Source organism: Hippocampus bargibanti, linkage group LG01 (genome assembly GCF_051943395.1).
Source record: "Hippocampus bargibanti isolate YZ-2025 linkage group LG01, ASM5194339v1, whole genome shotgun sequence".
NCBI lineage: Eukaryota > Metazoa > Chordata > Actinopteri > Syngnathiformes > Syngnathidae > Hippocampus > Hippocampus bargibanti.
Window position 1 is genome coordinate 27,624,742 of NC_142734.1, and position 20,735 is coordinate 27,645,476.

General features: G+C 41.4%; 3 protein-coding genes across 5 annotated transcripts; 2 read left to right on the forward strand and 1 right to left on the reverse strand.

Annotated features, from left to right (window-relative positions):
* Positions 1-958: 958 nt before the first annotated feature.
* Positions 959-11,036, reverse strand: otud5a (OTU deubiquitinase 5a). Its single transcript, XM_089006918.1, has 9 exons — positions 9,875-11,036; positions 8,214-8,307; positions 7,982-8,046; positions 6,738-6,894; positions 6,258-6,406; positions 5,307-5,492; positions 5,015-5,219; positions 2,691-2,762; positions 959-1,500 (listed from the first exon to the last, which is right to left on the reverse strand). The coding sequence occupies exons 1-9, from the start codon at positions 10,481-10,483 to the stop codon at positions 1,364-1,366; spliced, it is 1,674 nt and encodes a 557-aa protein (XP_088863044.1). The 5' UTR covers positions 10,484-11,036; the 3' UTR covers positions 959-1,363.
* Positions 11,037-11,711: 675 nt separating this feature from the next.
* On the forward strand, positions 11,712-15,433 carry creg1 (cellular repressor of E1A stimulated genes 1). Its single transcript, XM_089006929.1, has 4 exons — positions 11,712-12,096; positions 13,160-13,279; positions 13,446-13,559; positions 13,639-15,433. The coding sequence occupies exons 1-4, from the start codon at positions 11,743-11,745 to the stop codon at positions 13,711-13,713; spliced, it is 663 nt and encodes a 220-aa protein (XP_088863055.1). The 5' UTR covers positions 11,712-11,742; the 3' UTR covers positions 13,714-15,433.
* A 122-nt stretch (positions 15,434-15,555) lies between these two features.
* On the forward strand, positions 15,556-20,447 carry cd247 (CD247 molecule). Of its 3 annotated transcripts, XM_089006942.1 has the most exons (9): positions 15,556-15,825; positions 15,918-16,008; positions 16,734-16,834; positions 16,910-16,948; positions 17,034-17,096; positions 18,912-18,944; positions 19,099-19,152; positions 20,083-20,112; positions 20,229-20,447. In XM_089006942.1, exons 1-9 carry the CDS (start codon positions 15,823-15,825, stop codon positions 20,292-20,294), a joined length of 480 nt encoding a protein of 159 aa, XP_088863068.1. In that variant the 5' UTR covers positions 15,556-15,822; the 3' UTR covers positions 20,295-20,447. The 3 variants fall into 3 exon arrangements, with proteins under 3 accessions (XP_088863068.1, XP_088863077.1, XP_088863085.1); XM_089006951.1 differs by having other exon boundaries at positions 15,556-16,008; positions 16,661-16,834; XM_089006959.1 differs by lacking the exons at positions 16,910-16,948; positions 17,034-17,096.
* Positions 20,448-20,735: the final 288 nt, after the last annotated feature.

Below are 20,735 nucleotides of genomic sequence, written 5' to 3' on the forward strand. Positions count from 1 at the left end.
AGCTATTCAATGGAACTCAAACACACTGGTTGCCAACAGGAAGTCATATTAAGTTGTATGAGTCGACTTCAAGGCGTGAAGAGTGTAGCATTAGGGTCTTTTAAATCCTGCTTTATTTGCGCTACGTGTTCTTGACAAACTTCAATGTGCCGGTTAGCGGGTAACATGCTAATACTAACTCGTCCAAAAAGAACCGCTATCACGAAATGATGACGTTTCAACGTCGTGGTTAGGCTAGTGACGCTAGCTCGCTCACCTTTTTGAGAACATTTCAACCCTGCGAGAAAATTTTCCCTTTATCCCAGCTAGCTAGTTTCAGCTAACACGGTGGGCGCTAAGAAGTCTCGTTTTCACCAGTGGTAGACGAGCGAAGCAAGGGAATTGGCAATGTGTTTTTGGCCTAACGCAAATTAAATAAAACCGTGGTTGGGCCGACAGCTCATAAGAACAATGCCGCCCGCTAGAGGCGATCGCTGTGAGCTCCTCTCAAAATATATTTACACAAGTCGCATTCCGGTTTGAGATATTGGGGTTTCAGCTATAATTTTAGGATGAACCTGAAATACGCTCAAACATTTTTTTTCAGGTGAACCATGACCCCTTTCAATTTTGAAAAACAATTCTGTTCGAGAGTTGAATGTTTCAGTACTTATCAACTCAGGAGAAAACGATGGGCAACATTCATGCGCGCTTTCTTATTTTTCATTTACGTTGCCTTTTTGTGACGCTTCCAGTCTCATTTGCGATTTGCAAGGTGTTGTTCGCATGATGAAGAGAACCGTTTAAAGATCAATTCTATTTGGATTGGTCCATTCTGCTGTGTTTGCACGTTGGATGAGAGAAAAAAAAGGAAGCTCAAATGCGATTTCACCCTGGGAAGTTTCGAGTGGATATCAGGTTCGTTTCCTGAAATTGCAACCAAAAACAAAAAAAAAAAAAAATGGCCCGGCACTCGAAAAAATTTGTGAGTGGTGTCATTTGTGCAAAGCAGAATAAATTAGAAGAAATAGCAAAAATCAAAAGTGATGTCAGGTAGCAACATTGTTTCTGGCGGCTTGTGGTCGCCGCCGCTCGGTAATTAAACAGGGATAAAAAGGTGGAACATGCGAGCAGAAAAATTGTGTGTTTTGATCCCGTGGATGCAATCTCAATATCTCTTTCCTGACTTTATGTGTGGTTAGCTCGTTTCTAACTTTCGTGTTGAGACAGAGTGCGCTCAAGTTCCCACTAGGAAAAAAGTGAAGGGGGGGGGTGGAATAAAATATTGAGGGGAGGGGGGAAACTGCATTTCTTTCATCTGCCTTTGTCTTCAGTGGTTCACGGGGTAGGAGGGGGGTGTTCATGTGTCGCCAATGTGTGTCCATCAGCTGCTGTCTGGTGAAGCCTCTCGCTCTCGATGCTGAACGGAACCGCTTTGATGTTTCATGTTGTCCAAATATTCCTGTTGGGACACTGCCAGGACGGATGCTAGGATCTCGTCATCCTCCCAGTCGCTCAGACCTGGTTTGTGGGGGGGGGGGGGAGATCAACACATTAATTTTTTTACATGACATACAAGCAATCTACACCCACACCCTCCCAAGACCCTGGTAGGACTGTGCGACGTTGCAGTCGGCGGCGGCTAAAAGTAGTTGCGAGGAGATTTGTTGTGGCTCAATATGACTATACATATAAGGCGCACTGGCGTATAAGGCGCAGGATCATCTTTTCAAGAAAATCAAGGCTTTTGGGTGCGCCGTATACACCATACAATACATTAATATGATGCAAAATAACAATCATAATAGTTGTAGTAAGTTCATCCTGTCTACTTGATATCTAATTTACAACAGATTTTTTTCTTATAGTGTATTGTAGGTGATCACATACCTGACATGTTTAGTCGTATACTTCCGCCTTCGTCAGAGTGTCAACAACAAGTTTTGTTGACACGGCGGAAGGCGGAAGTACAGTAAAGTCTCGTTATATCGATATCGGTTATATCGATAGTACTGCTTATTACGATACTACAGTAAAGTCTTGTTATATCGATATCGGATATATCGATAGTCCCGGTTATATCGATACTATTTCTATGCACGCACGGAGAAAATTACATGCAAACAGGGTCGGATATATCGATAGTCCCGGTTATATCGATATTTTTTCGGACTCCCTTGAATATCGATATAACGAGACTTTACTGTATTTCTATGAACGCAAGGAGAAAATTTACATGCCGCAGGATCGGACATATCGATAGTCCGGTTATATCGATATTTTTTCCGACTCCCGAGAATATCGATATAACGAGACTTTACTGTATATGTTGTAAATTAACAATCAATTCAAATATGTGGACTGAACAATAGTACCAAGTTGCAAAAGTAGACAAACGTCGGAAAATTGTTACTAATGGGTTGCGGCGTGACGCCCCCCCCCCCCCCCCAAAAAAAAATGGTCGGGGATGAATATAAATAAACAAAAAAAATAAACAAACATACAAATAAATCACCAAAGAACTAAATAAACAACCAAATAAATACATAAATAAATAGCTAGCGAGCTAGCTAGACAGAGAAATAGATAGATGAACAAATACACCAATAAATATAACAACAAACAAACAAATAAATACGTGAATAAACAATTTTAGAAGAGGGAAAAAAATCATCCCTCCCCACATAATGGACATGTTGGATCTTTCTCACCGAATGCTGTAGGTGACATCTCCTGCATAATGGCTCTGTACTCTAAATGATGACGACTCTGATTACTGGGACCTGCAAACACACAAACGCATTGTCACATAAATGTAAAACATGCTCGCAAAAAAGATGCATGACCAGTCAGGCTGCAAAATTGACAATGTTTCTCAAGCCGGAAACTTCTCAGGGGATTAAATGGAAATTCACGACGAGCCAAGGGGGTCGATATGAACAGTGGACCCGATGGGCCATGGCCACCACGTGTCTGAGGTCACCCAAATCGTCCATCAGTTAAATGTTATTATTCTGCCAGTTCTAATTACTTTTATGGATTTGAAGCATTTGCAGCAGCGGGCAAATTTTAATTATCGTGTTTTTTGCACTCTTTGGCGAACCTTCAATGAATGACATATTTTAAAATGGATTTTGCCATCATTTGCCTTTTTTGAAGTGAAACACAAAAATAGAAATTGCAGAATACGAATATGTGTGGTATTTTCTGCATTTTTATTAGCTCAAATATATTTCAGGATTTTATCGGTTTATCACTATGCAATAATAAATATCATTTTCAAAGATCTTCCAAAAACGGAATATTATGGCAAAATTGGGAAAAAAAATTGCACCTGACAAAGTAATTTTAAGACCTTACCAAAATGAAACTCTGTTTTATATTTATTTTGGCTTTAAAATTTTCAGAAATAAATGCATTTCTTTTTGGGACATAAAATACAAAAACAAGCAAAAAAACCTGCCAATTTTTCCATTTCTAATGAGTGTGCCAAAAGCAAAAAATATGGTGAAATTGAGAAAAAAATTCCACCTTGCAAAGTAATTTTAAGAGTTTTATTTATGTATTTTGGCTTTAAAATTTTCTGAAATAAACATTTTTTTTGAAGACACTAAATACAAAATCAAGCAGAATAACATCACATTTTCCATTTCTAGTTGTTATGCAAAAAATGGGAAATTATGACCAAATCAGGAACAAAAATTCCACCTTGCAAAGTAATTGGAAGAGATTATTGAAATGAATAAGACATTACCAAAATGAAACGTTTAATATATATTTTGGCATAAAATTTTCAGAAATAAATTAATTTTGTGTTTTTGAGACACTAAATACAAAAACAAGAAAAAAAATACGCAAAAATTTTAATTTCTAAAGATTGTGCCAAAAACAGAAAATGATGGCAAAATGGAGAAAAAAAATCCACCTTGCAAAGTAATTTTAAAGGACAACCGACGTCTCCGGACAAGTTGTGTCCATAATTTGTAAAATGGCTTCAAATGACTTCTACTGAGTGTATTTTACAAAGATTCCACCGCATATAGCTATATTTTACGTTTTAAGACTCGCTCTGAATATTCAGGAAGTCTTGTTTTTGAGTTGGTGACGAGTCCGTACGTGACGTCACTGAACGAACGCCCCTGACCGAAAAAAGGACACATTGTAGCAGTCCTTCCATCACGTCACTGTATTTTGCTGTACTTGTTTTGGTCTGAAAACCTTGTGTTGCACCAGAAAGAGCCAGAAGAGGGCGTCCAAGCTCTATGTAAGGAATTTATCAGCCTGTGGAAACGGGCTGATTCATTCCTCACAGGAGCTCGGTGGCCATTTTCTGCCTCTTTTTGGGTGAGACATTTCACCCCAATGTTGCCTTAAATGGCACGGAATAAATTCTTTAATCGATTGCAAAGATGTATGCTTTCCTCTTCAGAACTATTTGAATCATATTCATAACTGGATGTGTAACAAGAAAGTATCATCTCCGAATCTGAAGCCATTGTTTTGATTCGTCTTGAGACGTCTTGGCGTAACGTCACGAATGGGGGGCGGGACTTTCTGAAAATGCCCAATTCGCAGCTCAATTTTTTGCAGATTTTGGACACTTTAAGTCATTTTTATTGGTGTTTTGCATTTGAATAAAAATATCATACTGCATGTTTTGGGTATTTTAGATGCTATGAAACGTTTTTCTGGTCAGGAAACAAAAAAGTGACGAAGGTTGTCCTTTAAGAGATTACAGAAATGAATCGCTGTTTCGTAAATGTATTTTGGCTATAAAATTTTGAGAAAATTTGTATTTTTGGGGGGAGACACTAAATACAAAAACAAACAAAAAACCAATTTTCCATTTCTAATTATTATGCCAAAAATGGGAAATTATGGCAAAATTGAGAACAAATTCCGGCTCTAAAACTTCACATATAAGCCGCACCGGACTCTAAGGCACCGAAAATCAAGGCTTTTGGATGCATCTCATACACCAGAAAATACGGTATTTGCCAAAATGGTTAATTATCCAAACTTTACGAGACATTACCCGGCGCGCAAGGTGAGGGCGGCTTGTTGAGGATGAGGGCGGCACCGGCGGGGGAAGGCGGCTTGATGATCGTCGACGGGGCGCTGGTGAGGTCCGAGTGGGAGGGCTCTGAGTCTCGTTGCCGAGGCGACCGAGCGGCCCAGTCCTCCAGGCCACTGGAGGCCGCCGCCGTGGCTGAGCTGCAGGTGGCGCTTGCCTTCCGAGGCTGGAGGGACGAAGATGACAATTTGTAGGAACAAATATCTTCGTAGTTTTTGTAGTATTTTTTTTTTTCAAGAGACATTGCACTGACATGTCGGGCCTGCTTCTCCTGGTCTCGGAGCCACTGCAGGTACGACTCCCGGGCCACCTGCTCCTCGATGGCCTCGCACGTCGCTTCCCAGTCGCTCGCTCGCTTCTTGTCCTCCAGCATCTGCTGTTCGATCCACGACTCCTCGGATGTCTTGATGGCCGACTTCATCAGGGATTGGTCCGCGTACTGGGGAGGTGATTTAAAAGTGGTCATGAAATGGAAGGTGAATTTTTTCATGTGTTTTATATTGGTAAGTGTGTACCAACAATGTCTTTCCAGTCATTTATCAAAGATTAAAAATAAAGACTGATTTAGCATCTGAAGTCAATTGTTTTCCTGAGTACTTCCCTGGCGGATGTGTTTATTTATTTTTTTATTCATCTATGTTTGTTTTTTTTAATCATCCAATTGGGCTGAGTGAACAAAATATTGTCAGTAATTGCCGGTACAGTTTAATGATTTACATGATTTTTTTTCATGTGATTTTATTTTTAAAATTATTGTTTTATTTATTATCTACTATATATATTATGTATTTATTAAAATGTATTTAGTAAATATAATTTATTAATACATTATGAAAACAATTTGTTTTTTTTTTTATATCCGCTTAACTGTAGTAATTAATTTCATCCACTTTCATTAAACTGTACTGTAGTGTGTGTGTGTGTGTGTGAGAGAGAGACAGAGAGAGAGAGAGAGAGCGAAAGAGAGGGCGAGAGACAGAGAGAGTACAACATGTAATTTTTATCAACTTAGCACTCCTCAATTTTTTTAAATGCATTTCTTTGTTTTGTTTTTTAAAATTTATCTCCAAACATGATGTCCCATTTGTTTGAAAATGAACCCACTCCCACCCTCTAAACCGCGGAGTAATTAGTCTATTCCTGGTGTTGACCTCTGAGAGAAGAGGCAAATAAATAAATGGGGTGCAAGTGTGCAGTTTCGTACCCCCGGTTTGAAGGCGGGCAGGCCGAGGCCCACGCCGATGGTGGCCTTGTTGGGGTTGACAACAGAGTTGTAGTGGACGTTACGGTGGTAGCTCACTCGGATGGGCTCGTCGTTATTCTGCTGGATGCCGTGGAAGGTGTTGATGGGCTCTGTCAAATCAAGAGGCGGGGCTTAGCCTGGAGGCAGCTGATTGGCGGTTACAATGAGTCGGGCTGCAGAATTTGGATATGATTCGAATTAAGGATTCTAATGATTATAGCGTGAATTAATAGGAGACATGAACAACCTGAATGTGTATGGCTTACAAAGGACGGCCCGGCCTGGTGAGTGACGTGGGTGTCAGCTGTTATGCTGTTTTGGTAATTGTAGACGAATTGGATTTAAATTTTACGATTAACTTAATGCGATGGAGGTCCATGTGGAAAATTCAAATCCAAGGTAGAGATTTTTCGGAACGCGACGAGAACGAACAGAAGGCACCTGTGCCGTACTGGTACACCTCCACGGGCCTGTTGTACATTTCTGCCATGGCTTGCATCTCAATGTGGTTTCCATGGCAATTGTTTTTCCTCTTTCGGTTGATGTAAGTGGTGAAATCCTCCGTCACGTAGTTGGAAAAATAGTCGGCGTTCTTCATCTGCGAGGGGAAAAGACAAAAAAAAAAAAAAACTAACTCACATATTGCATCTGGGAATTTAAAAGGGGGGTCCAACGGGCCTCCTTATGTCTGAAAAGGAGGCGGGCCAAATTCTAAAATTGATGGGCCCGATTTAACTTGATTGCCGAAGTATACAAAACTGATTGAAATACAGTAAAGTCTCGTTATATCGATATTCAAGGGAGTCCGAAAAAATATCGATATAACCGGGACTATCGATATATCGATATAACGACCTGTAAATCAAAATACATTCATTGGAGCATGATACATGTACAGTTTATATCGATATTCATGTAAAAAATATCGATATAACCGGGACTATCGATATATCCGACCCTGTTTGCATGTAATTTTCTCCGTGCGTGCATAGAAATAGTATCGATATAACCGGGACTATCGATATATCCGATATCGATATAACGAGACTTTACTGTATTTCTAAATTGCTCATGAAAAACCATTATTGGAGTAAAATCTATTTTTATAATATATCAACAAACAATTCACATTCAAGTCAAATAATGTATTCATACATAAAATAAACAAACATTTTCCATTTTCTTTAGTTACGACACAATCAATCCTGTGCTATTTTTATATTCTACGGTATTACAGACAAGATAAAGAGAACAGACTTACACTTAGTAATAGACTTATTTCTTTCTAGTGTCTACGTAACCAAATTTCTTTGCTTTGAAGATTTCCAATGTGCTGCAACCCACACACACCTTACTTGAAGCTTTCTCCTTATAACCAGTTCATAAAAACATATTTATGGAATAAAAAATACAAGTAAGATCTTCTTCTCTTCCTTTTGGCTTTTATGGCTCCATTGACTTAGCTATTTTTTTTACCTGAAATGGTTTCAATTATTTGATTCACTCGAGCTAATAAAACAAATAACATTGGGGAAAAAAGATCTTATTCATCATAGTATTTGCCATATTTGACACAATTTCCTGATGTGTATTTTTTCATTTTTTTGTGAGGGAAGTAAATAAATGAAAAAGTAGAACGGAAACGGACTAAAACAGGGAAGGACAAGAAAGTAGGTGCCACTCACAAGGTAGTCCATGCAGTGTTTTCTCACCACCTCGTGCATGTCCTGATCGCCATAGACCTGGTCAGCTGAAACACACATACATGCTATGATATTATATGTGAACTCTTGATGACAGCTGGAGCTATTGTGAATTGGCTCCACATAAATAAAGATGTTTTGGTTTGTAGGAAATGGTCAGGTGATTTTTTTTTTTACAGTGACACCTGGCCATCGGAGGAAACATTTGACTCACCGACAGCTCGGAAGAGACAAGCGCCGTCCTCCTTCATCTTCTTGATGACGAAACCTTTCTTGTCCCGTAGAGCTTTTTCAAACCAGTGCTCTTGCTGCACATGCACACACAATTATTCACAATTAATGATTAGAGCTGTGTGGAGTTATTCAACAATACTTATACAGACGCATTCAACAATACTAATGCGTCGGTCACAAAGAGGAAGGCACACCGAATTTCGGTTGTATACCGGGGCATTAAAAACCCAACATTTTTGGTCAAAAACCGAGTTGCATGAGAACTGATACATATATATAATAATATAACCCCAGTTTGGAAATTATTTGGGGTCGGCACAATAGATATCGGTTGGAATACAACCGCAAGCTGTCCCAAAATGGTCGCCCATGAAGAGCGTTTCTGTTCCACCGTCAGCCATACGACTTGTGAGGAAAACTTTGCGTCACCACAAGCACGCTCAAGAAAAGCTAAGTAAACAACCACATTTGGAAAACGCTTGTTCAGCAAAACACACGCAAGCTTACACACATATTGTGCTCTTGAGCAGTGGTGGACAGACAGATCAAAATGTGACTATATAGTGACATAATGGGGAATAATAGGAGAGGTAAACATTCCCCCAAATCAACAAAACTCTCAACATAATTGGAAGTTCTTCACTGTTAAATAAAAAAATGTAAATATCGTTGTACGCGGTTTTGCAGATGTGTGAAGCAATTTCAAATCCAGCTATTTCGCAAATGACATCCATCCACAATTGCTCTATGAATGAAATATAAATTCACAATAATCATCAAAGTATCTACGACGTACGTTTGGTCACTTTGCTCCACTTCCTTTCTAATTTAAAACTTTGTCTTTCATTCCTTGGCAGAATATCTCGATTTTAACTTGCAATGTAAGAATTGTAAGAAGGGGGACTTGGTTCAAGTCGCACACATTTCCGCCACTGATGGGGTCAATTTCCTTGCAGATCTGAGTCTTTGCGACTGGGTCGCAAATGGATCGTGAACCGGTACCAATGGGTGAGGACCACTGACTGACACGGCATACCAACTGGCAGATGTTTGTCCACATTCAGGTCAATGCATATAAATTGCCTTCAAACAAATGTATGTAAAGTCTTGTTTGTATGTTTTTTCTCTTTTCAGTCCCCCCCCCCAATTTTTTTTTTTTTTCATTTTCAGGTGATTTTTAGGAGAGCATGAGACAAATTAAACAATTAAACTAAACACAATTCTCTCTAAACCTTGATTTCATGCTGCCAAGTGCATTTCGATTGGTCAAAGCTTACATATAAACACATTCGATATATGTATCATCAAAAAGAATATAGGAGGAAACCAGAGTACCCGGAGAAAACCCACACAGAGATGGGGAGAAGATGCAAACTCGACAAGAGAAGGCCAGGTCCCAAAATCGAACTCATGACCTCCTCACTGTGAGGCAATACTCCAATGGAGTACTGCGGCATTAATTCTTTGTTACTACCCACCAGAATTGTCTTTTAGTGATCGCGAGCCCAGCCACGTTGCCATGGCGACGACATGAATGACATGAGCCTAAAACAACCCTCATTGACTCACTCCCACGTCCCGTAGCGTCCATTTTAGACGCGACTCAAGAGCCCGACACCGAATTGAATTTCCGGCGCTTACCTGCTCGGCGGTGGCCGGATCAACTGCCTGCAGGCGGGCGGCGTTCTCGTATTCGTCCTCGCTGTTGTTGCCGCCGGCTCCCTCGTCCGGTTCTTGGCTGGAGCCCACGCCGCCGGGACCGCTCACGCCGGCCTGCCCGCCTCCGGCCAGTGCCGCCGAGCCGGAGCAGGTGCCCGCTTGCCGTCGCCTCTTACTGAGTCCGGGTCCGGAGCAGCAGCCGCCGATACTCCCGCCGCAGCCCACCACACCGGCTTGCACCACCAGGTCCCCGCGGGAGCTCGCCACCAGGCCGCCGCCGCCGACTCCGCCACCACCGCCGTCTCGACCGTCGCACGGCCCCGCGGAGGCCACGGAGCCGCCAGGCGGAGGAGAGGCCTGTTGCGGCCGGGAGCCCGCTTCGATGCTCCGCCGCTCATCTCTCGCGGAAGGCGGCGCGGTCTGGTACGTCCACGGCGGAGGAGAAGCGCGAGGCCGGGCTCCCGTCCTACCAGCGTGAGGGTGCGGGTGGGGGTGCTGGTGAGAGTCCGCGACGCTCCGCCGGTCGCTGTCATCAGCGTGATCCGCGACCCCGACCCCGGAGCTGGGTTTCTTTTTGGGCAGGATCGTCATGGTGGGGAGGAAAAGGGGTGGGGGGACGGTGGAGGGGGTAGAGGGCGACGAGTCGGTCCGCCTTTTTGGATCAAAAGATTGGCTGTTTGGCGTCGAGCTAGCTGGCTAGCCGCAAATCATCGAGCGAATTTTCTCCGTCGAGAACTCGACGAATCCCATCGACGTTTGGACGGAACACAACATACAAACGAACGAGAAAATAACCTGAAATACGTCTCCTTGTTCCCGGGCGAGAGCTCGTGCACAAAACATCAACAGTCTGACGGGCCCGAGGGCGTCACTTCCGGGTCAAACCTGGAGTGACGTCACCACGTCGACGTAAATGCCGCTAACAAAATATTTAAAAAACAAACTACTGAGTATGTCACCAATAAATCAGAGCCGAAGGCATCAAATTATTTATACTTTCATCTGGGTGTAGTTGTTTATTTTTAAATTATTCGTGTTACGTTAAAATTAACTGATAGAAAATTAACTACTGTACGTGATTGAAATGTTCTTATCAGATGCAAAACAACTACGTGATTAAAAATGTACTATTCTTTAAAATTATTTGAAAAAAAGTAGAATTGTGTCCATACCAATATATAAACGGATTCAGTTGATAGGCACGAGTTGTATACTCGTTTATATACATATTATACTGTATATGTATTTATACTCATGTTTATCTACATATTTTGTTTGTAGTTTTCTCCAATTTTATTTCGTATTATTATTGCATTAGCAGTAAATACTTATACTGTCCATGTGATTAATTGCGATTAACAAATTCCTTGTGTGTTTTACATACTTGGCAATAAAGATGATTCTGATTCTAATTCTGATTCCGATTATACACAGTGGACACACGCAAAAGACAACCCCCCCCCCCACACACACACAGTATATCCATCGATCCATCCATGAGCTGAGTGAACCACATTATCTTCCAAAATGTTACGGGCATCCCAGTGTCTTTAGGCAGCAACTGGGCTATATTCAGGACTGGTTGCCAGCCAATCGCGGTGCACATACACAAAAGCAATTATCGACGCTCACACTGAAAAAAAGACTAATTGGAAAATTTAGAGCGGTCCGTTATCCTGCCATTCATTCAGGACTTGAATGTGTGGGAGAAAATCAGAGAATCCCACGTTGTTTACGTGTACATTTGTTCGTATGTTTACGGAAGTAATTGCTTTTATCGTCTTATTTTGAAAATATACACCGGAACTTCCAGTGACTCCATTTGTTTACATCTTAGTCCTGTACTTTCGATGAAGAGGTTTCTTCTGCCGTCACCTGTACTTTGTTTACTCACACTTTCGACTGGTGGTCGAATTCTACGGTCGACCATGAAAGTTCTCTTGGGTTTTTGCCTGCTACTTTTGGGGCTCTCCGCGAGCTCTTCCCTGGTCCGCGTACCCCCACACGACCAGGTGGCCCGGGTCGCCCGGTTCGTCGCCCACCAATGCGACTGGGCTTCCATGGCCACCATCAGCAGCCACAAGCCGGTTGTGGGGCAGCCTTTCTCCAACGTGTTCTCGGTGAGCGACGGGCCGCCGGGCTCCAGTTCCGGCGTGCCGTATATGTACTTGACCCACATGGAAATCTCAGTGCAGGACCTAGAGGTAATTTTTCGATAAAATGTCGCATATCATGTAATTTATTCCGAAACTTCGTGTGGGGTTTAGCTATCCTGTGCACGCGACTTATCTATTTTTTAAATTTGTTTTCGTTGTGTATATACATATTTTCTTGAAGTTTCAACTTTTTTGCGGTACCGGTTTCCTATCGTGTACATTTCTGCACTCAAACGCCATTAGGTACTTTACTAGAAAGTTTTCGTCAATAGTGCGTCTTTTTCGAAGATGTGCTTAATCTTTGGCAACAAACACCCCAAACGAAGAAATCCGTTGGCGTAAAGTTTTAGGATTAATTGAAAACTGTTGGCCTATTTAGGTGAAGTCAAATTTAGGGGTATTCAAAAAGGAATAAATAAAACTTAATACCAGCTGTTGCATACACGCCCCACAATTACCACACATCGTGTGGTAATTTATAATTTACGTAATATATCAAAAATGGCAATTAAAATTAACATTTGTTGTCTTACAGCATCACATCTCTCATTTTAACTTTGAATTTCACAGGCGTGCTTTACACCCTTTTCTCAAATGTTACGAATTACCGCGTCAGCATGTTACGGGACGACTTTATGCAATTGCACAAGTGTCACCATGACTCAGCAGCTTTTCAACTGTGGCTCAGCAGTTTTGCAGAAGAGTCACATGCTTGAGATGCAGTCCTTTGCTTTCAAATGTAGCCTTCTGGCATATCATAGTGACTTTTTTGTTTTACTGTCCTAAACTGTAGGAGAGGTCAAAAGTCAATTACCATTTCATGTGAACCAAACTGTTTCACAAGACAGTAATAAAGGTGCATCTAAAAATAGGATATTGTATAGGTACTATAACTTTTAGAGTAGAATTTCACGATTATTGACACACACACACACACACACACACACACACACACACACACACACACACACACACACACACACACACATATATGTATATGTATGTGTATATATATGTATATATGTGTGTATATGTGCGTGCGTGTGTGTTGGATTCTCTGAGACCTGTTTCAAGCTTGAGAAAAGTCAAATGAAAATTTGTCTGCGTGCAGGTGAACCAACAGGCATCTTTGTCCATGTCATTGGCTCAGACCGCTTACTGCCGCCAGCAGGGCTTCGACCCCCAAAGTCCTCTGTGCGCCCACATCATCCTATCCGGATCGGTGCTGGAGGTACGCCCCCCCCCCCCCTACACACACACTAGAATCTAGGGGGCTCGGACGAAGCTATAGAAAGTCCAGTGACGAGATGAACACCCAGGAGCATTTGGGAGCCTTGCCAGTTGTCGGTGTTCGATTGTCAGATCATTCACAGGCACCTGTTCATTTTCTTCTTCAGGTAAACGGCACAGAGGCGGAGTTTGCAAAGAAAGCCCTCTTCACCCGACACCCCGAGATGATCGACTGGCCCTCGGACCATGACTGGTTCTTTGCCAAGTTCAATATTACACAGGTAGTCTGGACCGCAACAGCACACCTGGAAGGTCTCAGATTTTTATCTTCATCACTCCGCCCTCTGTGATGTGTTACAGGTGTGGGTGCTGGATTATTTCGGCGGGGTGAAGAAAGTCAGTCCGGAGGAATACTATCAAGCGTCTCCTAACTGATGGGCTCAAGTGACGTTCGTGGGGGCCTTTGAGCGTTCTTTGAATCATATTGTGAATTCCTCCAAGTTAATCTACTGATCTGCTGTTATTTCTGATCCAATACTATAACTATTGAAAGTCAGTGTCAAATTGAACTGAGATGTTGTTGGAGTGGAAAGTGATACAGTAACGCAGGGACGGAACGGAGCCCATGAACCTGATACACTTCTCTGGGAATTTTTATTGGGATCCCTGTGAGTTGTCTTTCATCGCTATTAGTGTACATTGCGGTATGTTATACTCATCAAAATGTTGCTTTTATTGTTTTTCTCAAATGGAGTTTTTCTTGTTCCAGCTTTTATTATAATTGCTTTGAGCAAAGTTGTGCATACCCTGACTGTGGATGGTATGATACACAATGAGATCTGTTCTAGAGTGGGTGCAAAGCAGGAGCGAGCTGTGCATTTCACAGCTCGGCCTTTAGTAGTGGTACGTCTGAATCACTCCAACCCTTGATAACTATTTTCTGACTATACAACCTTGACTGCAGCTACAGCTGTGACTCCTCAAACTCTGGTGTGATTTACTACAAACCCACGTGAAGGTAGCGTGACCGCACGCCTTCGCCGCAGAACTGGTGAAGGCGTCCGGGTAGGTTTCTGACCCTGATAACAAATAATGGCTGAAATGTGATAGGTTCGATGCTTAACTCATTCACTGCCAGACAAGGTGCAAAAATGTGTCCACTTCAGTGCCAGGGTTTTTGTCATTTTCACTCAAATTCCAGGACCCACAGAATATTGAGTTTTAGGACTACATCAACATTCAACTCAGTGTAAGAAACCTTAGACCACAGGTGTCAAAGTCAAGGCCCGCGGGCCAAATCCGGCCCGTCACATCATTTTTTTCGGCCCGCGAAAGCAAATCAAACTTGTTAAATTCCATGATGATTGCTAAAATCTGAGCCAAAATTTGTCAACCACAATAAAAGTCATTATTCTTGACTTCAGATTTGAAAACGAGTTATTCATTAATTTGCTGTGTGCTCTATATGTAATATTTGAAGGGATTTAAACATTCTAATGGGTTCCCCAAATTCATAACGGCCCTCGAGAGGAAACCATAACTACAATGTGGCCCGCGGCAAAAAATGACTTTGACACCCCTGCCTTAGACTCTCTTCTTTCATCTGGAAAAAAAAAATTAATTCTAAGTTGTATCTGGAGTTATCTGAGCTTGAAATGGGGGAGGCTGTACAAAATACAATATATTGATTTATGTAGCGCTTTAAGTACAGAAGCTGGAACAAAGCGCTAACATGGACAAAAAGCAAATGCTGCCCCCTCGTGGAAGGGAAAAACATTGCGAGAGGTTTGACTAGCGCTTTATCGCCACCCCCGCAAGAAAAACCAAAACCCGAACAAATTGGGGAATGGCGCTCCACGTCATGTCTTTGAACAAATTTGAATAAATTTGGGAATGGCAGTGAATGAGTTAAATATGAAATGACACATCTGGAAGCAGCACAACAGGGGAAAGAAATGAAAAGCAGATGAATGACAATTTGGAATTACTTCATAAGAATTCATGGACAAAATATCACTCAGATCAGTCTATGATTCAGATAGATTTAGGCCAGCAGAGAAGGCCTGTTGGAACCAGTGGTGGGTTCAATCATTCTATTTTTGGTAGAACATGAATACAATGTTTGTTAATAAAGTTGGTGTTCTGTAACAGAATGGCTGCGCCTCCTCTGTTTGTCAATCATATGAACACAAAGCCGAGATGGTGTGATTGGAAGACAAATGCAAAATAGAACTGCGCAAACCCCTCGCCTCCCTCACTAAAAGTGTAAAAGAACAGTTTGTAGCGCTACATTTTTATTTTCCTGATTGCATTCCCGCAAAGGGTGGCTGGTCACACAGGAAGTGAAATTCTCCCATCTTGGGCCCCTTCTCAAGTTTACTCATTTTTGGGGATCTTTGGGGGAAATTTTCCTTGCCCTCCTTGGGGGTCAGGTCGGGGGGATGTCGAGAACATTTGTCAAGTGTGGGCATGTGAAGCGCTTTGAGACTTAAAAATAAATAGGGATTGTCTTTCCAAATTTTAGAGTGCTTGGAGGAGGCCATAATGGTAATTTCTCTTCACAATTCTACTTCAAAACGACTAACTGCGCCGAATTTGACGTCACCTGCTACATCACCACTTCCTGTTACACTTCACAGCCCAACGACGCCGTTTTGAGAGACTGCGAGGAGTTCACGATGGCGTTCTGGTGGACATCGAGTTTTCTCGTCTTGTCGGCGCAGCCCGCAGGTAAAATCCAATCATCAAACTTAAATTGTTGTTATTTGGGGGTTGACTGTTATATGTGAGGTGTTTTAAATGTTTATATTCGTGTATTAAAATGATTTTTTTTTAAAAAAGTTTTTTTGGACAAATTTCATCCACATTTTAAAGTTGGTCCCTGCAATTTTTGAACGCATTCCAAACTGATTCTTTTGAGTTGAATCGTCTCAAATAATCATCAGACGATGAGATTGTTTGTTTGAGGAGACTAACCAGGAAGCAACTTTGTGGTTTAACACGCTTTCATCTTCCAAAAGTAGACTGTCACGGTTTGCCAGGTGGTGATGGCGGGTGCGGATCCCAAGAAGCAGGCAGGAGGGAGCAGGAGGTTGTTTGACAAATTGTATTAAAATAAAGGTCAGCAGGAACAAAATGTAAAACATCAAAATCATCTGAACAGAAAAAATACAAAGTATCAAAAGAAAACCAAGTGTAAAAGTCCGCCAAGGTTAAACAAACACATGCACAGCATACAATGAATGCGATTGCAGCCGGGTGTCCTTTTAAGTCTCAGTGATTAAAACGACCAGCACCTGCGAGGCTGCAGGCAGGGCCGACAGCGCCCCCCGTTGGTCACCAACCAGATCATGACATAGACGACATCTTTTTTTTTTCACAGACAGAAGGCAGACAAATAAAAAAGGTGCGCGTCTATTGGCACATATGGATGTTGACCGCCATTTTATCCACAGAAGCCAAGTTGACGCTGTATGACCCCAAATTGTGCTACATCCTGGACGGCTTCCTCGGTCTGTATAGCCTGGTCATCACGGCAATGTTCATCAAGGAGAAGGTCAGTCTACCGATGACGCAACCCACGCGCAATCCACTCCATTCACATCACCTCTTCAACATCCCCCTTGCATAGTTCTTCAAAACAAAGGCGGGGCCCGCCGGCGTTGCCACGGTGAGACTAGCGTGAACCGCAGATGTCTCCGCACGGCATTTTTGATTCGTGACAATGTCGGTCATGTCTCGTTTACTCCGTCAAGGGTGGTAGAGGCCAATTAGTCGACGGTGACTTGCAGCTAAGAGGAGTACCTGAGAGAGGACGTGTAAGTATCTCAGGGAAAGTCATCTGAGGAATACCCCCCCACCCCCCAAAAAAAAAAAGAAAAGTACTCAAGAATGGTCCGATGTTTGACATAAAGCAGGGGTCGGGAACCTTTTTGACTAAGAGAGCCATAAAAGTAAAATATTTCGAAATGTTTTTCAGTGAATGGTTTTCCGTTCTTCATGATTGGTAAAAATCCACCCAAAACGATCGGAATGAAAGTCATCTTGCCGGGTCCATAGGCGAAGTTACTGCTAGCTAGCCTGCACACGGCTCATTAGCTTCCAATCTTGCTATCTACAATATATTTCTTGTAGAAGTATATTGATGCTAACTTTAACATGGAGCTTGTTAAAATGTCACTGACATTCGACTGTTTTATCGATTGTATAGTTTCATTGCAAATTAGAATCAGAAACTTTTCTCTCCACGAAAGCGAATCCTCCGGTGCATGTACTCGTCGGGCTCATTTAAAGGACAACCGACGTCACTTTTTTGTTTTTTAACTGACACCAGAAAAACGTTTTATCGCATCTAAAATACCCAAAACATGCAGTATGATATTTTTAGTCAAATGCAAAACACCAATAAAAATGACTTAAAGTGTCCAAAATCTGCAAAAAATTGAGCTGCGAATTGGGCATTTTCAGAAAGTCCCGCCCCCCTTTCGTGATGTCACGCTAAGACGTCTTGCATTGCTGGAGAATCCAAACAATGGCTTCAGATTCGGAGAATATGCTTTCTTGTTACACATCCAGTTATGAATATTATTCAAATAGTCCTGATGAGCAAAGCATACATGTTTGCAATCGATTCAAGAATTTATTTGGGCTGTTTCAACACGACGGCCAGTATCATCCATTCAAAATTGCACTTTCCGCCAACTGCAGCCCCAACAGGAAATCAACAGCGAAAAGGCGAGAATATGTATTTAGTTTTATCGGCGAGCCATATGCAATCAACAAAAGAGCCATATATGGCTCGCGAGCCATAAGTTCCCGACCCTTGACATAAAGCAATGTAGAACCAGTGTCTGAAATAAAGTCTGCCCGGGGCGTGCAATTTTTATGTCGGGCGTACAACTTCCAGAATGTCTCTGCCCGGGTGGCCGACAACTTCTTCTTTTTTCAAATCAAACGTTTGCTTTATTCAATAAAGGAAACGTTTGAACAAAGATTTTGAAATCTGAATAATGTATTCCAATTTCGAAATCTTCGTTCGGTTTAGAAATTTTGGAATTTCGGTTCGTTTGTCAATTTGCATACTCGGCACGGCAGCCAATCAGAAGCCTGCTTCTTGCACCCGGACTTTCCCGAGCATTATAAGGTTGTGTATTTGCATATCATTTTCCAAAGTAGATGCACAGAACTTCAGCTTCAGAAGATTCAAAAGAAGCTGACAAAATTTATGACGCGACAAAACGTAAACGTACATTATACCGTGACGGTAAAGTGTCCTTGTGAGTTTTGAAAGGCGTTTAGAAATTGAACGTACATTCAAAGCATCGTGGAAAGAGGAGTTCACGTGGCTTGTGGCAGATGACACAAGGGAGCATTTGTGGTAGGTACATCCTTAATAAGAAAAATCCTTAATACTTTGCAACAATGGGATTTTTTTTTTGCAATGAGTCGTCTTATTGTGTTTCAAGTTGCAACTTTTCAGAGTTGTCAGCCATGATGTCCAGTAATTTTTTGTCATGAGTTTCAGACACTGGTCGAACCCTTTAAAACTCAAGAATTTCACTTAGGAGTGAGCTATAATGTACAGTATATGTCAATCACATTTCACAAAGTTCTCCCTTTCAACTGTCCCACAGAACCGCCGGATGAATGATAATGCGACATACATGGTACGAGTACGCCCGAGTTCAGTTGGGCATTTTAAAACAACAATATAAAATTGTGTGTGTGTGTGTGTGTGTGTGTGTGTGTGTGCGTGCGTGTGTGTGTGTGTGTGTGTGTGTGTGTGTGTGTGTGTGTGTGTGTGCACATTGTCTGTTACAGCACTGGAACAAGAGAAAAGAAGATGCGTATAAAGAACTTCCTGTTAAAAGAGAAGTGCGTCGGTTTCATTGCTTCAGACTCATACGTGGCAATCCAAGTATCATTCATTCTTTCCATTTTAATTTAGCATAAAAATGTATATAAACAAAATAATCACTACAGCATTCGTAAAAAAAACATTTTAAAATATATAGATTATTAAAGATATAGATTTTTGTTTTAATAATAGTGCTTATTGTGTTTGTTTTTGTTATTTATGTTTCATAATCTGAAATGACCAAAATGTTTTTTTTCTCCATAAAAGTGATAATTTGAGATACTTCGGCCTTTCACAATTCGTTTTTGTTATGCAATACAAAAAAAAAAAAAAGAAATGAGTCTCCTTCAGAGTCTGCCAGTTTTTGTTGGCACCAAATTTGACTACCGTATTTTCCAGGGTGTAAGGCACACCCAAACGCCTTAATTTTCTTCTATATTTGATGTACTATTGAGCCACAACAGGTCTCGCAACTACTGTTTGCAGCCACTGACTACATTTACTCCTGTACAAGAAGTCGTGCGTAACCCCAGCCTCTCACGTAGCACCTTATACTGTGGTGTGCCTTATATTAGGAAAACATTTATATATTTACATATTGTATTTGGAAAACATTTTTCATCCATTGAAGGTGCACCTTATAATCCGGTGCGCCTTATATATGGAAAAGGTTTAATAATACACAATTCTTAGGGGGTGCGCCTTATACACCAAAAAATACGGTATATCTGGCCACCGTCAAGTCACATTTGTTCGCTTGGCGTGGAAGGCCAATATCAGTTGAAGGTTCCGACCACCATTGTCTTTTTGAGGTACATACAAATGGCAAAATAATCAAGCATTATTTACTCATATTTTCATTTGTGAACGAATAACTTGTTGAATGCTGAATGCCAACGTGTGACTCAAATGATTTTAACTCTTAACGTTCATTTTCTACTTGCCAGCGACCCAGAAAAAACGAACAGGTTTACCAGGTGAGTGCAATCTCGAAAAAAATTATAATAATGAAAAAAAAGCAAATGTCATTTTCATCATCATTCGCATCTCGGTCAAATACAAATAACCTCTTTGAAATGAAATGTGACTTCAGGGTCTCAGCAAAGCCACCAGAGAGACCTACGATGCCCTCCAGATGCAGCCATTGCCAGCCCGCTAGAACAATGTCATGCTCCTAATAGATACGATTGATCGCATCATAAACATTGTCAACATTGGCCTTATTTCTATTGATTCTTCTTTTCTTCCAGTATGTGCACAAAACAGAACAGTCAAATTAATGTCCAAAATAAAATGTCTTGCTTTCAGTCTACAACAATACAATGGTTTTTTTTTTTTCATTCTTCGTTGAAGGTTCATCAAACAACAACTTTTGCTGTCTGTGGGATTCTATGAAATCAGTGTCCCCCCTCTTCTTCGTGGTCTTTGTGCGTGTGGGAAATGAAGACAAGCCAATGATACATTTAATCAATTGTCAAAATCGATTTGTATCGTTCATGTTAATACTCTTAGTTCTCCATAAATTATAAAATGAAATGCACTTTTATTTCGCACTTAATTATTAATTCAAATGTTTTACTCGGTTGAGCCTCTACGTCGC

Coding starts and splice junctions, on each gene's coding strand:
- otud5a (XM_089006918.1), bottom strand. CDS start 10,483: ATGACGATCCTGCCCAAAAAGAAACCCAGCTCCGGGGTCGGGGTCGCG. Junction 6,407..6,737: donor GGTGTACCAGTACGGCACAG/GTGCCTTCTGTT, acceptor TTGATTTGACAG/AGCCCATCAACACCTTCCAC. Junction 2,763..5,014: donor GCCCTCACCTTGCGCGCCGG/GTAATGTCTCGT, acceptor GTGTGTTTGCAG/GTCCCAGTAATCAGAGTCGT.
- creg1 (XM_089006929.1), top strand. CDS start 11,743: ATGAAGAGGTTTCTTCTGCCGTCACCTGTACTTTGTTTACTCACACTT. Junction 12,097..13,159: donor TCTCAGTGCAGGACCTAGAG/GTAATTTTTCGA, acceptor GTCTGCGTGCAG/GTGAACCAACAGGCATCTTT. Junction 13,560..13,638: donor CCAAGTTCAATATTACACAG/GTAGTCTGGACC, acceptor GATGTGTTACAG/GTGTGGGTGCTGGATTATTT.
- cd247 (XM_089006942.1), top strand. Junction 16,009..16,733: donor CTTGTCGGCGCAGCCCGCAG/GTAAAATCCAAT, acceptor TTTTATCCACAG/AAGCCAAGTTGACGCTGTAT. Junction 18,945..19,098: donor ATGATAATGCGACATACATG/GTACGAGTACGC, acceptor TGTCTGTTACAG/CACTGGAACAAGAGAAAAGA.